The sequence below is a fragment of the Elaeis guineensis genome, chromosome 5 (assembly GCF_000442705.2).
Source record: "Elaeis guineensis isolate ETL-2024a chromosome 5, EG11, whole genome shotgun sequence".
NCBI lineage: Eukaryota > Viridiplantae > Streptophyta > Magnoliopsida > Arecales > Arecaceae > Elaeis > Elaeis guineensis.
Window position 1 is genome coordinate 126,755,645 of NC_025997.2, and position 13,686 is coordinate 126,769,330.

At 41.4% G+C, this 13,686-nt stretch overlaps 2 protein-coding genes across 3 annotated transcripts; one reads left to right on the forward strand and one right to left on the reverse strand.

Annotated features, from left to right (window-relative positions):
- Positions 1-2,617: 2,617 nt before the first annotated feature.
- LOC105045859 (probable N-acetyltransferase HLS1-like) lies at positions 2,618-3,879 on the forward strand. The gene is made up of 2 exons (XM_073257493.1): positions 2,618-2,806; positions 2,893-3,879. The coding sequence occupies exons 1-2, from the start codon at positions 2,618-2,620 to the stop codon at positions 3,877-3,879; spliced, it is 1,176 nt and encodes a 391-aa protein (XP_073113594.1).
- Positions 3,880-6,945: 3,066 nt separating this feature from the next.
- LOC105045858 (uncharacterized) lies at positions 6,946-8,816 on the reverse strand. 2 transcript variants are annotated; one of them, XM_010924281.3, is made up of 3 exons: positions 8,289-8,816; positions 7,341-7,459; positions 6,946-7,216 (listed from the first exon to the last, which is right to left on the reverse strand). In XM_010924281.3, the coding sequence occupies exons 1-2, from the start codon at positions 8,712-8,714 to the stop codon at positions 7,385-7,387; spliced, it is 501 nt and encodes a 166-aa protein (XP_010922583.1). In that variant the 5' UTR covers positions 8,715-8,816; the 3' UTR covers positions 6,946-7,216; positions 7,341-7,384. The 2 variants fall into 2 exon arrangements, with proteins under 2 accessions (XP_010922583.1, XP_010922582.1); XM_010924280.2 differs by lacking the exon at positions 6,946-7,216 and having other exon boundaries at positions 7,234-7,459.
- Between the last annotated feature and the right edge of the window lie 4,870 nt (positions 8,817-13,686).

Below are 13,686 nucleotides of genomic sequence, written 5' to 3' on the forward strand. Positions count from 1 at the left end.
ACCCAATCCCATCACAACTACTAACCAAATGACTTAATTAGCACACAACTACAAGTCCATTTGGGATTCTCGGCAGAGAAAGCTGGGATTTGTTTAATTAGATCAAGGATTAAACCAGGCCTAATATTTAAGATAATATTTTGGCCTGCATAGCCTATTCTGATCCAGGGTGACATGGAGGACTCCTCGAAGAAAGTCCATCAAAGACTAGGGTTCTTTTTATCCCATCAGGGACGACTCTTAGTAGCCATGGCCATCATTTTAACAGGAAAATTTAAGCCCCTCTAGGATTAGATTAGTATAATTATACTGGATAGAAATAAGTTTATGTTTGTTAATAAGCTAACATGTTATGACATGAAAAATCTGCTATCTCATTCCCCTACGACTCCAGAAATATTTGGCTATCCAAATGGCGCCACTGGATTCATAGCATGTCATATTTGCACTTGAAAAGCCTCCCATGATTTTTTTTTTTCACTTGCCTTGCTCCTGTTTGGGTGCCTGAATGGGTTACTAGCCTAGTGCATCATATGTCTCCATTCCCAATGGATGACACATAATGGTGACATCATGTCTGATTCAATGATATGCATCTTGGTTTTGTAAGCTGTTTGTGAGAAATCATATCGGCGGAATGATTTGCTAGGGGAACCTTCTTTCTGCTCCACAATGAACTGATGAGGAATAATTCTATCAATAAATTTTACCCAAGAATATAAAAGGGGTTTGTGCACCCAACATAGATCTGTTAAAATAAACCTTCTCGGCAATTGTGTGCGATTATTCTAAACCATTCGAACACAAGATGCGTGCATGTCTCTTTTGTTCTGTATCAGCTAACCAATCATTTCTTAATTAGTTGGGAGCTAGGGGACCTGTCTACTCTTAGGCCAAGGGATTAGCATACATAACTAAAAGATGATAGTTACAAAAGAACGGATAGAGAGGCTTTTGCGATTGAATGATGATCAGAACAAAGGCATGCAAAGCGAAGTTTGTATTACATGGTAAATAATAACAATCATAATGAACAAAGATATGGATGCTTACTCCACTAAGTAATTAGGTGCATCGTCTTGTCCACACCAGCACGAAAAGCATGCACAAGTGTGTGAGCACACGTATGTACTCACATGTGTGTGGATGAAATGGTAATTGTAACACATATTTAAAACAAGTTATAACATTTAATATGCAAGGCGACATCTTTCTCTTATTACTATATTTGAATATTTGAATTTTTCATTATAGATAATCGATCCAACAATTGCTTGCTCAACTGGTTGGCATCCTTTGATCTAAAAGTCAGAGATGTCAGGCTCAAATTCACGGGGTGGCTAATAATTAACTACCATCTTCTCCACACACAAACACACATACACAAAAGAAGAAAGTATCGCTTAGCTATGACTCAAAGCAATGTAACATTCTTTTTCAAGAAGAAAAACGTTACTTCGTTGATTAATCAAATTACCCTAAATTGGCTTGTTTATATTTAGTTATATTTCGACCATCATCTATCGAAAAGATCTGGAACTCCGGAGTTTATTCCTGTGTCTTGGTTCTTTGGATGTACTCCTTCTCGCTCTTGTTTCAGAAGTTGCCACGTCTCCCGTTTCTCCTCATCTATGTATCTGTAACTGACCGCCTGTCTTCAAACCTATTGTAAATATTTTATCATCCTAAATAAAAGCTGGGTGGCTACCTTCTTAGCCTCTCATTTTATCATTAAAAAAAAAAAAAAAAGAGAGAGAGAGAGATATATTACGACCATGACTGCTAATGTTTAATTAAGTGTGCATATGATGTCTCCACATGCATGGATTGCTACCCGAACACCCACTCACGTGTGTCAGTATTGTATGCTTATGGAAAGTGTTTGAACTGTACAGATAAACCAACAAGGTTGTATGGGAGATTTATGGAAGTTATTAGGGTGAAAAGGACAGTTTTTGGGGAGATATAGATGAATTGGGGGGACGAGCACTTCCTTAATTTCCTTCCTTTAGAAGTGCTCGTAATGAATCCTTTAATGTTCTATTTGTTTTGTTTATAGTGGCTTGAAAGCTAAGTGTCATGGTAGTGGGCACTACACTCTGGGAGCTCTAGTTCGTGTGGAGGACCACTCTGGCCACATGCAATACAAAGGGGAATCCTGGACAGTACAAAGAGAAAGCAAAGCCATAATGTAGCATGGGTGCTGAGAGAGTGACTACATTCCCGTAAAAGCTCTAAGAATTTATGGATGGCCACTCCATGGCTTCCTATGTGCTCTCACTCCAAGAGATAATGCCCGTTCCTTCCTCTACTTTAACTGTTTCAACCAACTGATGGTATATGTGTCTTCTTTTCTGGCAAAGATAATATATGTTTCTTGGCCCCACATGTCGGTGCACAATTGGGTGAACAAAGGAATTGGCAAATTATTTAGTGCATGGCCTTCTATCACCATCTCACACTAGGAGGTCATGATGAGCGTCGTGATAGAGTTTGATGATTGTTCTACTCCTTGAGCTGTATAAAAGGACACATGACTGTGATTCGATGCGTTGTACCCGGTGGTAACAAAGAATATCCAGAGGCTGTGAGGTTTCTTTAGCAGTGCTGCTTGCGAATGTCTTCAGTAAGAGTGGGGAGTGACAAGGTTGTTATTCGAAGCTATGACAGGGAGAGAGATCGAGAGAGATTTGAAAAGCTTGAGAGAAACTGCGAGGTAGAGCCGAAGAAGAGCCCATTTTTCAAGACCGACGTGTTGGGTGATCCTCTCTGCAGGATCCGCAATAGCCCGACATATGAGATGTTGGTAATGTTCCCTCTAGCTAAGATATCTCTACTTTGTAGTTCATAATCTTATTGCATCATATCTAAGTACTCATGGATCTATGTTAGGTGGCTGAACTGGGAAATGAGCTGGTCGGCGTTGTTTGTGGCTCTATAAAGGTCGTCAGAGCCGGTGGCTCACCGGAGGGCCGAGCTAAAGTTGGATATATACTTGGTCTCAGAGTTTCATCTCTACACCGGCGGAGAGGGATTGGTTCAAGCCTGGTGTTCAGAATGGAACAATGGTTTGCAGCCAACCTTGTAGATTATGTATACATGGCCACTGACAAAGACAACGAGGCCTCGGTCAAGCTCTTCACAGATAAGCTTGGCTTCATTAAATTCCGAACACCTACAATACTAGTGAATCCAGTAGGCAATCGAATGATTCACATCTCTTCAGGTGTGGAGATAAAGAAGCTCGATGTAGAACAAGCGGAGGTCCTTTACCGCAAAGTCATGAGCTTGACCGAGTTCTTCCCACAAGATATAGATAGCATACTGGCAAACAAGCTAAGCTTGGGTACTTTCATCGCATATCCACTAGGGGAAACATGGGAGGGATTATTGGATGGCGGTCCATCAACACCGAAGAGCTGGGCGATGCTAAGTGTGTGGAATTCTGCTGCAGCATTCAAGCTGAAGGTAGGAAGAGCACACCACCAGGCTTGTGTTTTAATGTCAAAAGCCTCGAGGTGGATGGATCGACTGCTTCCTTTGCTCAGAATACCGGTCCTGCCTAATATTTTCTCTTGGTTCGGGTTCTATTTCATGTATGGCTTGCATGCTCAGGGACCAGAATCAGATTCACTCATGCGATCTTTGTGTCACCATGTCCACAACATGGCAACCAGGTGCAAGGACTGTAAAGTTATCGTCACAGAGGTTGGAAGCCAAGATCTCGTTGGGACTTACATCCCTCACTGGAAAATGTTATCATATTCAGAAGATCTTTGGTGCATCAAAGCACTCAACAACAAGAAAGGAGCTGCCTTATATGACTGGACTAAAGCGCCGCCGCCACAAACCCTATTCGTCGACCCCAGAGAGGTGTAAAAAGATAGAATCGCCAAGCATTACCATTTGGACTTCTTGAGGCATTCTCCTGTTACTTAGTGAGCTTGTAAAGCATTAAGCATTGCCTTTTCCCATGTAGTGTTTCTCTCTCAAAAAAAAAAAAAAAAAAAAAAAACTACTGCCTTTTTCCATCCGAACTCGATATAGTCCAATTTAGCTGTCTTTTGTTCTTGTTGGCTGAAATTAATAACCAATCATGCTATGACATCTAAACTTAGAAGACAGGCATGTCTCACACGCATCCAATAATATGGCATTAGCCGCCCTGCATGCTCTCTCACTATTGTTTTGAGAAGTAGATGAAATTAATTATTTACCAAAAAAAAAGGTAGATGTACTTCATCCTGCAACCACCAAAGTCGAACATCTCCTAATACCTTCTGCACGCTATTTCTGAAATTCTCAAGTAGTTGCAGTACTTACAGGTGAGAAGTTGCCATCTCAATCGCCATATGCAGCCAAACAAACACTGAAATGGGTCCATGTATTCACCTCTCAGCAAGGAAGCCACTGTCTTTTTTTTTTTCTGAATAGAAGGAAGCCACTATGTCAACCACCATGTCCTTCTCATTAGGTATGCTATCACTTAAGCGTCACATAACAATCGATCACCAGGAGCGTCGGTGAGTGATGACGATGATGATGCCGGAGGCAGTTGGCATGATGAAAAGGCATCACTAGAGCTGGAATATTTGATTCGATGAAAGAACCGGGCTCTTGGTGCTATACGTGTGATTAGATCTTCAAATGTTGCTGCAAAGTCTTGATGTTTCAACCAAGAAAATAAGCGATTAAATATATTGAATTGAAGCAGAACTTAGAATGAAGAAGAATAGATATTGGTCAATATACAGAAGTCAAAACTTTGAGGGAAAAAAAGGTCATGAACTACTAACAAACCCTAAGAACTAATGCAGGGGCAGCACAAATGAAGAAATGCTTGACCAATTGCTATGTCCATTGTAGATATGCCTTGCAGGGACGATTAGTTTCCAGTGTCATGATCTTGCAAGCTTAATAGCATCATTGGCATAAGGAGATATGGTGGTCATCATTGGCAGTGTTGTGGGGTTGGCCCAGTGCAGAAGAAAATCAGAACTTGTGGACTATTATAACAATGATTGTTCTCTGCAATGATGATGAATATGTTCCTCCGAACATAGTTTCAATCATCATACGATGGCAACAGGCTTAAATTCATGTCCAGAAACTATAGATTCTTGGCTCTATTCTGTGATGACCTATCTACTTCCAGGCCTTTTGACTATTGAGCTTGTAACTAAGAGGAATATATATGCACACATTAGGTTAATTTGTTAACCGAAAAAATATTGGAGGAGGGAATGGTGGGACAGGAATGATTAGCAGAGATACTTCATCAGTAAAATCTGACGAAGATTAATTAATAGATGAACGTAGGACCACCAGACCAACTTCTAAAGAATCCAAGATTGCATATGGCATTCTGTTTTCGGTAAATAAAGTTACATTAATTTTAGGAATAAGAAAAGATGAAATAGGAAAAGTTGTAGCTTTCAGAATGGCTATTTCATTTTTTTTTATTTCTAGAATTTCTGTCTTTGTCGATAAAGGAAAGGATAGGAATAAGCGAGAATTTAAGGTCAGCCCACTCTTGAAATAATTATTCTCAGTATGAGCTGGTTTGACTAAAGTAGTTATCTGATCCTTTTTGTATATTCCATTTCATGTGTTGCTTCTTTTCTTTTCTTTTTCTTTTTCTTTTTCTTTTTTTTAAAGAAAAGTTTCTTACAAAAGAGGCAGCTAAAAACTTGACTTCGTGACTTATTCTGAAAATACTGTTTGACCTTCCTTTCTTTTATCTTGTGAAAACACTTCCGTCAAACTAATTTTGTCTTTAAAAATTATAAAAATGTTTCATTCAATCAATCTTTAAAAGCTATTTTAGATGTCAAAAACTTATCTAAAACTGTCCAAATGTTGCCTAAAATTGTAGCCAAAAAAAATGTTGCTTAAAATTCATCTTCAAATTAACCACATGCCTCCTTTTCTTTTTCCAACCCTGTAGCCAATGTTGCCTAAATTCGAGCTCTTAAATTTTAAGCGTCCCAATTCTTGTACCGGAAAAAATCTACTTAAAAATATTAGCATTACAAATATATTGGGACAGCTTAAGCTTTTGGGACCTAAGCCTCTCGTTGGGATGTTTTGTAACAGCGGACACACATAAATTGCAATACAACTACGTAATATCATTACTACCAAAAAAAAAGTAATATCATTGTAATATCTTTATTCAAAATTGAGAAATCGGTTTAGATCATCACAAATGATGATATAAAAGACACGTAGGTCGCACCTCAATCTTTGTCCAATGGGCTTCAAATCCTTGTCCGCCGCCTCTCCAACGGCTATCGGCCACGCATTGCGATATGTAGCAACGTAGCTCCTGGGCGACGAGTAGTCCAAAGGTTACAACTATGAGTGCGTGACTCGCTGGGCCTACCGCACATTGGCAGCAGAGATGTACACATCACTCACGACCAGACACATGTGGCATCTAATCCGCAGGTCTTCATTTTTGTTTGCTTTTTCTAATATTCTCAATAGAATACGAGTCTCATGGGCTATTCCATCTTACTGGGCTGCAACACAGCCCATCTCAGACCTAAAGGTCAAGCAGAAATTAGTCTGCAGTACAACCATACAATAAAGAGCAAAAAAAGTCTTTCTCTTTTTTTTTTATCGGATCTCTCACTCTCTCTCTCTCGTTTTTCCCTTTTCCAGCTCTTTGTTCTTAAAAATAATAATAAGAAAACCTCTTTGTTCTAAAAAAGAAGCAAAAAAAACCTCTTTGTTCTAAAAGAGAGGCCAAAAAATGCTGCAGATTGGATGACAATACATATGATGAATCAGTCACACAGAATCTACTCTTTGGATGATGGTACTAGATTTTTTGACAAATTTTCTAATATTTTATTATTTATTGATTCCTACGAATGTGTTTTTTTTAAATTGATTTAACAAATCCGACTTACCAACAAAAAAAGCATGCAACATGCATGCAATAGTCATGATCCCAACCAATTCTTCTTAATACATATATGGATTTGTGACATGCATGGTAAAGGGTTGCACAACCTTAGACAGCTGTCACATCATCCATCCTGTGATGCATCATATTCGGCACCAAATACAACCCGATTCAAATTCCCTGAATGAACGAAACCATCCATCTTCAAGACGACGACAAATGATGTAGCAGCAGCTCTTATTATCATGCTTCCGCCTTGTATTATTTATAAAAGTTTGATGTGTCAAAAAGGATTGGGAATAGCTGCAAATTGATCAATATATAGTACAATGCGATCAAAGCATGCCTTATTAAAATTAGCACATGTTCAGCATAACAGCAGAGTGGAATGGAAGAAACCCAAGAAAAAAAAGGGAGAAAAACACACCAAACTTAAACAAGGAAACGATTAGAAGGCTTCTTTCAGCTTGTTTAATAGATGGCCACCAATTCTGCTTCTCCTAGCACATGTCCTTCAATCGCATCCAACAGCTTATCCTTGGTTACCTGCCACGAGCATAAGCAACATGTCAAAGAAAGTTTTTTTTTTATATATTTTTTTTATTTTTAAGGAGAAGGAAGAAAAAAGAAACTATAACCAATAAACTTTTTTTTTTCCTTCTTTCTTGTACGGATTCTTCTTCATCTTGGCAGCGAACGATTCACAAACTCAAGATCTGGAATAGCTAGGACAAGGTTCTTTTTAATTGTGTCATGCATTCCTCTTCATCTTTAATTATTCTCTCTATTCAGACCTAATCAAAACAAAGAGTTGAAACGAATTTTTTCTTTTTCTTAATCATAATCTTCAAGTCATAGTATATATACTTCCAGTCAGATCTTCGACAATAATAATTAATTACACCTCTTTATAAAATTGCACAAGTTTTCAGCTTCAGAATTATGCATGTGCCCATACCTCGCTCGGTGCAAAATTACGCTGCGCAAAGATTTCTCTTCATTGGCACATATTTTGATGCACATCAACGTGCTAAAATGTCTTCACAGTGCAAGTCCATCACAAGAGATTCAAGAAGAAGAAGAAGAAGCGGGGGGCGTGTGTCAAATCTAACAACGCATGCAAGGGTTGACGGGTGAATATATCATCATAATGACAAATCTAGCAAACAATCTTTGTATCTTATCCATGGTAAGAAGTAATAAGCACAATCGATAACAGATGGTGGAATGGAAATAAATGGTAGCTCAAAATAAAAAATAAATAAATAAAAAAATCAACATCCAAGTAACAATACTTAAGATGCTTCAACGCCCAGGCGTCCTAACAGGACTTGAACAAATAAGTAGGTCTTTGGATAGCGATGAAGATATTAACCTTGTTGCCGAGATGGACCAGGTCGTCGAGGGCATAGAGCTTGAACCGGAAATGGTGGCCGGCCGACGGTGGCTTAGGGCCGCGCCACCCTGGGACCTTGAAGTCGTTGGTGCCCTCCTTGATGCCGGCGTATTCGCCGCCGAGTTCCTCCTCCTTGGCGGAGAAGCCCTCAGGAAGGCCCTTGACGGAGGGAGGGATGTTGACGACCACCCAGTGGGTCCAAGGGACGATGGGGCCCGACGGGTCGGGGGCGTCCACGTCCTCGACCACGAGTGCCAGAGATTTGGTCCCCTCTGGAACCCCGTACCACTCCACCGGCGGCGAGATGTCCTTCCGGGCGCCCTGGCCGTCGCGGGTGTACTTCCGGGGGAGCCGGCCCTCGTGGTCGATGCATGGGGAAACAAGCTTCAACGTTTCTTGCGCCATTTTCAGCTTATGTTATCTTCTCTTCTTTCTCGGTAACGCAAAGAGAAGTCTCAATTTGATGAGAGCTTTTTTTTGGGAGAGATGGAGGAGGACGACCCTCTCTTTCTTCTTCTGTGATCTTGCTCTGGAGGTCTCTAGCATGGTGTTAGCGGGACACTTGGCGCTTGATGGAGGAGTGAGATGGTGAACGTGGCGATGCGTCGTGGACATGTGTCGAGCCTGCCGGGTTTGGAATTTGAGGTGCTTGAAATCGTCATGTCGTGTCCTATCGGTCTTTTCTTTACTTGTGTTATTTTCCCTGGGATCCATCAGCTAGCAGTCACACCACCTGACCTGCTATCATAGGTATGGGAGTGGCCTTCTCCTCCTCTTTTTTCAGGTAGGAGTTATATCATGATTACAAGAATTATCTACAACCAAGATCATGGTGAGAGTGCAACCGGGTATTGTCACCACTCATACGTATAAGAGCTCGTGAGACTTACATGGAGTTAGATCATGTGCACCATGTCAATATTTCTCAACCAATAGATAGGAAAAGTGTAACGGTCTATTAAGTTGAAATATTTATAAGTTTTGGAAGGACCAATGGTGAACAATTTTTTGCTCATAAAAGGGTCTAGAGGTAATTATCTACACAACAGGTAGCCTTTTCCTAAATCTTAAATCCTAGATTATCTCGTTCGATTACGAAAGGCTTTATCAATTTGATAGTTGTGCCTTTGATGAAAATTATAAACTATAAAAATGCATCGTAATGCGGCGTCTTCCTATGGGTGTTTGGAAAACATTAATCCTACCACATGTATCATCGGCCATGAGAGCATCATACCAATCGTCTTCTTTTCTTTCCATGAGCTCATTCATCATGTATCCATCTCGATAATTGACCCATAGCAAGAAGATAATATGATTGGTGTAGTCTAGGGCCATATCGGTGTATGTAGTATAGGATATAGTTTCTGATATTTTTATGATTGGTTGTGCATGGATCCGATCTCATTATTGGCTCAAGGTGCCACTCCCTCCATGTAGGCCAATCACCGAACATTAAAAGCAAACCGCACCATGTGGGTCTAGAGAAACCAGTCTTTGGTTTTTTGCTCCTCGACCTGGCATAGCTTAACAAATTCAGTTAAATTTCTCAGTTATTGCTTACTGTTATGCTTGCCATATTTTATCTTGAGTATTGGAGAGTCTAATCTTATAGCCCAGCGTCTATCATTGACGGCGATTGACCACCACAAACATACAGTACTACGTGATCCATTTGCAATATATGTTGGCAACAGCTGTTGACTAAGCTGGTTGTTACTCTTACATATATTAAGAGCTTCTCTTTTGGAGGAGGAGGTTCAGGATTATTCATCCAAATCCAATTAAGAATCATATATAGGGGATAAATAGCATACTCTACAAAATCAACCAACATGAAGATTAAGAAAAAAGCATACATATATATAGGTTTTATAAAATAGGAGTCGGTCCCGCATGGCGTCGCATAAATAAAGAGATTAGAAGAAATTATAACCCTTTTATTCTTATCCCAAGGCATGCTAAGGAAACCGGCAGACTAAAGCTCGAGTTAGCTTAGCATGGCCCAATTACAAATATTTCACGATGTAAATAGGATTGATATATACGTCACATAGCTCCCATGTTCGGTTTTACACATGCAACACTAACATCTTGGGATATTTCGATCCAGGATTTACACCACGACATTCATGTTCTGCAATGAGAACAAATGTTCTATGACTTCAACATTTGAAAGGGCATTGTAACAATAAATAGGTCCATGGGTTGGCCTACTTTACATCATTGGTGCCTTACATCGAATGCACATCCTTCTGTTTATACCTCGCATTACGAACTCCGAGTTTTCACAAAAGAAATTTTCAGAAAAAAAGAAAATAAAGAAAAGAAAATTTCTACCGAGGACAAATCTTTCCCAGATATGCAAAAGATTTATTCCAATATTCTGATTTTAACTACTTCATATTGTATTTCTGAAAAAGAAAAAGGAAAATTCTTTTACAGTGAATCACAGTTTTTTTATTTAATGTAGTCCGCATATCTAGTGTGAGAGTACCAGCTTTTATAAGAAAGGAGAACGAATATGAAAAAGAAAACAAAGAAGGCATCTGTGATAGCTGCAGATGTGAGGAAAGAAATTGAAGAGCGTATCCACAAAAGGACGCCCGTGATCTCCTTTATGTTCGATGAAGAGCACCCCAGGGTCGAGATAGCCTGGAATCTCTGAATAAAGAAACATGGAGAAGAATTGTCCTAGAACGGTCATTCAGTCAATTCATATGAGTCTTGATGCCCCCATACCACCCCAGCATTCATATTCTATGTGCCCTGAGGGTTCTATACCTATGCTACCTTGAATAATATTTGATAGGGGCTCTTCTCCCGACGTTTTCCCTTTGTCTCCTTTATAGACGACCACAAAATCTAGTGACGACTGGTTAGTGTACAAAATAAGGGATTATATGAATTAGTCCTTGCATATCTGCGTGGGTGCAAATAGATTGGATCAATTTTAGATCTAGCACATCATATATGCTACTGCCTCTTGCGGCCTATCTTCGATCGAAAGAGAGTCGGCCAGGAGCTGACTAAGAATCATGCCTGGGTATAAACTGGTGGGACATCGGAAGAAGATGTTCCGTCACTTGGGGAGGCACGCATACTCGAGACCTAGAACGAGAGTGAGTACTGATGATGAACAGTGATGCATGGCTTCCGTCGATTGTCGGAGAAGGAAGATCTACAAAGAAAATCACGTCGGAGATGACTCCAACGAGGATCCTCTGACGTTCAAGTCAATGAGATGAATCAATGGAGAGAGGAGAGCAGTAGAATTTCAACGTAGAGCCAATCTTTTCTTACCTAGAGGGACCCTCGCTTACCTCTATTTATAGAGGGAGCAAAGCGGATAGTGAGAGGATAGACAATTATGTCAATCACGTTCTGTCATACGATGTCGCATGGGCGTCTTTAAATGATTCTGATGGCGGGCGCTCCGTCTTTAAATGATCGAGGTATGGTGTCTGCATGATATGACCTGACGTGGCCTGTCAGAGTGGCATAGCGGACACATTTGGCTCTCAGCAAGTAGGCTGCGGCTCATGCCAAGGGAGTCGGTAAAGTGAGCTCGCCGTAGGGTGGCACCCCATCGTCGATTGGCATAGTTGGCTTAACGTCGAGTAAAAGGTAGTCGGCTATATCGGGTGTCGCTTGTCGTAGGAGGCCTACCAAACCTAGCCGACAAGACACCGACTTGGTCATGCCCACTGTCTCCAGTCGATCAAATGTCGTCGATGGTAGTCGGTGAAGTGCCGATCTGATGGGACTCAATAATCCGAGTTAGAACAAGCCACAATAGCTTAGTCGGTGTAGTACTTCTAATCAGATGGGGGACGAGATGGCAAACTTCTCGAAGAAGTGATGAGGATCTACCCGCAACTCACGGGTCTGATTTTTCAATCGGGCGACGGGAGTCAGCCGTAGTGTGGGACCAAGTCACTTTCCTTGTTGGTTTGCCATTTAATGATGTCCCGAAGATCATGTCCGACCATTTTGCCGCTTCGTGAAGTGAGGTGCCGTCACATCACAGATCATGCAGCTATAAATACCACGGTGCTCGAGGCAATTCTCCCTGTTACTGACAGGAGATCAGGCAGTAGAGCAATAATGAGCAGGCGTGCCTGAGTCTTCCATGTGTCGTTCACCGATTGACCCAACTTGTGGTCACACAAATTCGACTGACATGGCATAATCTCAGTGGTGGTACATCGAAAGGTCGGAGGGACGGTCGACTAAGATGGCCGACACGTGTTGACATCTCTGACGAGGGCATGACCTTTCGGGCTGATCCTGACCGTCGAAGGGATCTATAAAAAGAGGTCCCCTTCCTCTAAACCCATCTTCTGGTCCCAAAGCCTCTGCCCCCTGCTTCTCCGATCCCCTGATCCTTTGCTGTCTAGTAGAGCGCCCAGGGCTTTTGGAGGTTAAGGCATCATCGAAGTTGGTCGCCTTCATTACAGTCGGTCTTCATCATCATCGGACCTCCAATATTGTCGACCATCCTGACGTCGTCTTTTTCTTGCAAGTTTACTCCCTTACCCATCTATTCTCCTTTCAAGTTTTGCTTTTCCCCCTTGTCCCCTTCAGGTAGAGAGTCTGGGGGTGAGAATGTGGCAGGAGACCATAGTTCTCGGACCCCGTTTGTTCGGAGAGAGATCGAGGATGTTACTCGAGATGATCCCAAAGATATTTCTTCTCGACAGAACCTCGGTGATCCTGAACAGTCAGATGGTCAGCCGGCTCCCGAGAATCTTTCTGGGCCTTTCATAGAGAGGTTCGAGTTATCCGAAGCAGCCATCCATCGATTAAGGGATTACTATTATATCCCTGATTGATACCGACTGATGGGGCCCGACGAGGAAGGTCGGATCGTCCGTCTTCCTAATGGCTACATTGCCATCTATGAGGAGTTCCTTCGCTCGGGGCTCCGATTCCCTCTTCATCTTTTCTTCACTAATTTTTTTGATTCGTACAACGTAATTCCTACCCATCTCAACCCGAACTCCTTTAGGATTCTTTCTTCTTTCATTATTCTTAGCCACCTCCTTCGGTTCGAGCCTCGGATTTCTCTCTTCCGGGCTCTCTTTATGTTGAAGAAGTATCCCTAGGAATGGAAATGGTGGTTCTTCTGCTTCTGGCCTAAACGGCAGTTTATCATCAGGCTTCCCTCTTTCATCTATGGGTGAAAGAATAAATTTTTTTATATAGCAGCCGACCATCCCTAAGATTTCGACTGGCTCTGGACTGCCCCCAGTTTGTCCCCGCATAGGAACGACACAGTCTTGACTGAGGATCGAGAGCAATACAACAGGCTGTTTGGCAACTTGGTCCCTTCACAGTGGGAGCTCTTGGGGGAGTAGCTACTGTATGACATCGG

Bases quoted from the DNA above. Each gene is read 5' to 3' on its own strand.
- LOC105045859 (XM_073257493.1), top strand. From the start codon at position 2,618: ATGTCTTCAGTAAGAGTGGGGAGTGACAAGGTTGTTATTCGAAGCTAT. The intron at 2,807-2,892 runs GTAATGTTCCCT...GATCTATGTTAG, and splicing joins GCCCGACATATGAGATGTTG to GTGGCTGAACTGGGAAATGA.
- LOC105045858 (XM_010924281.3), bottom strand. From the start codon at position 8,714: ATGGCGCAAGAAACGTTGAAGCTTGTTTCCCCATGCATCGACCACGAG. The intron at 7,460-8,288 runs GTTAATATCTTC...TGCTCGTGGCAG, and splicing joins TGGTCCATCTCGGCAACAAG to GTAACCAAGGATAAGCTGTT.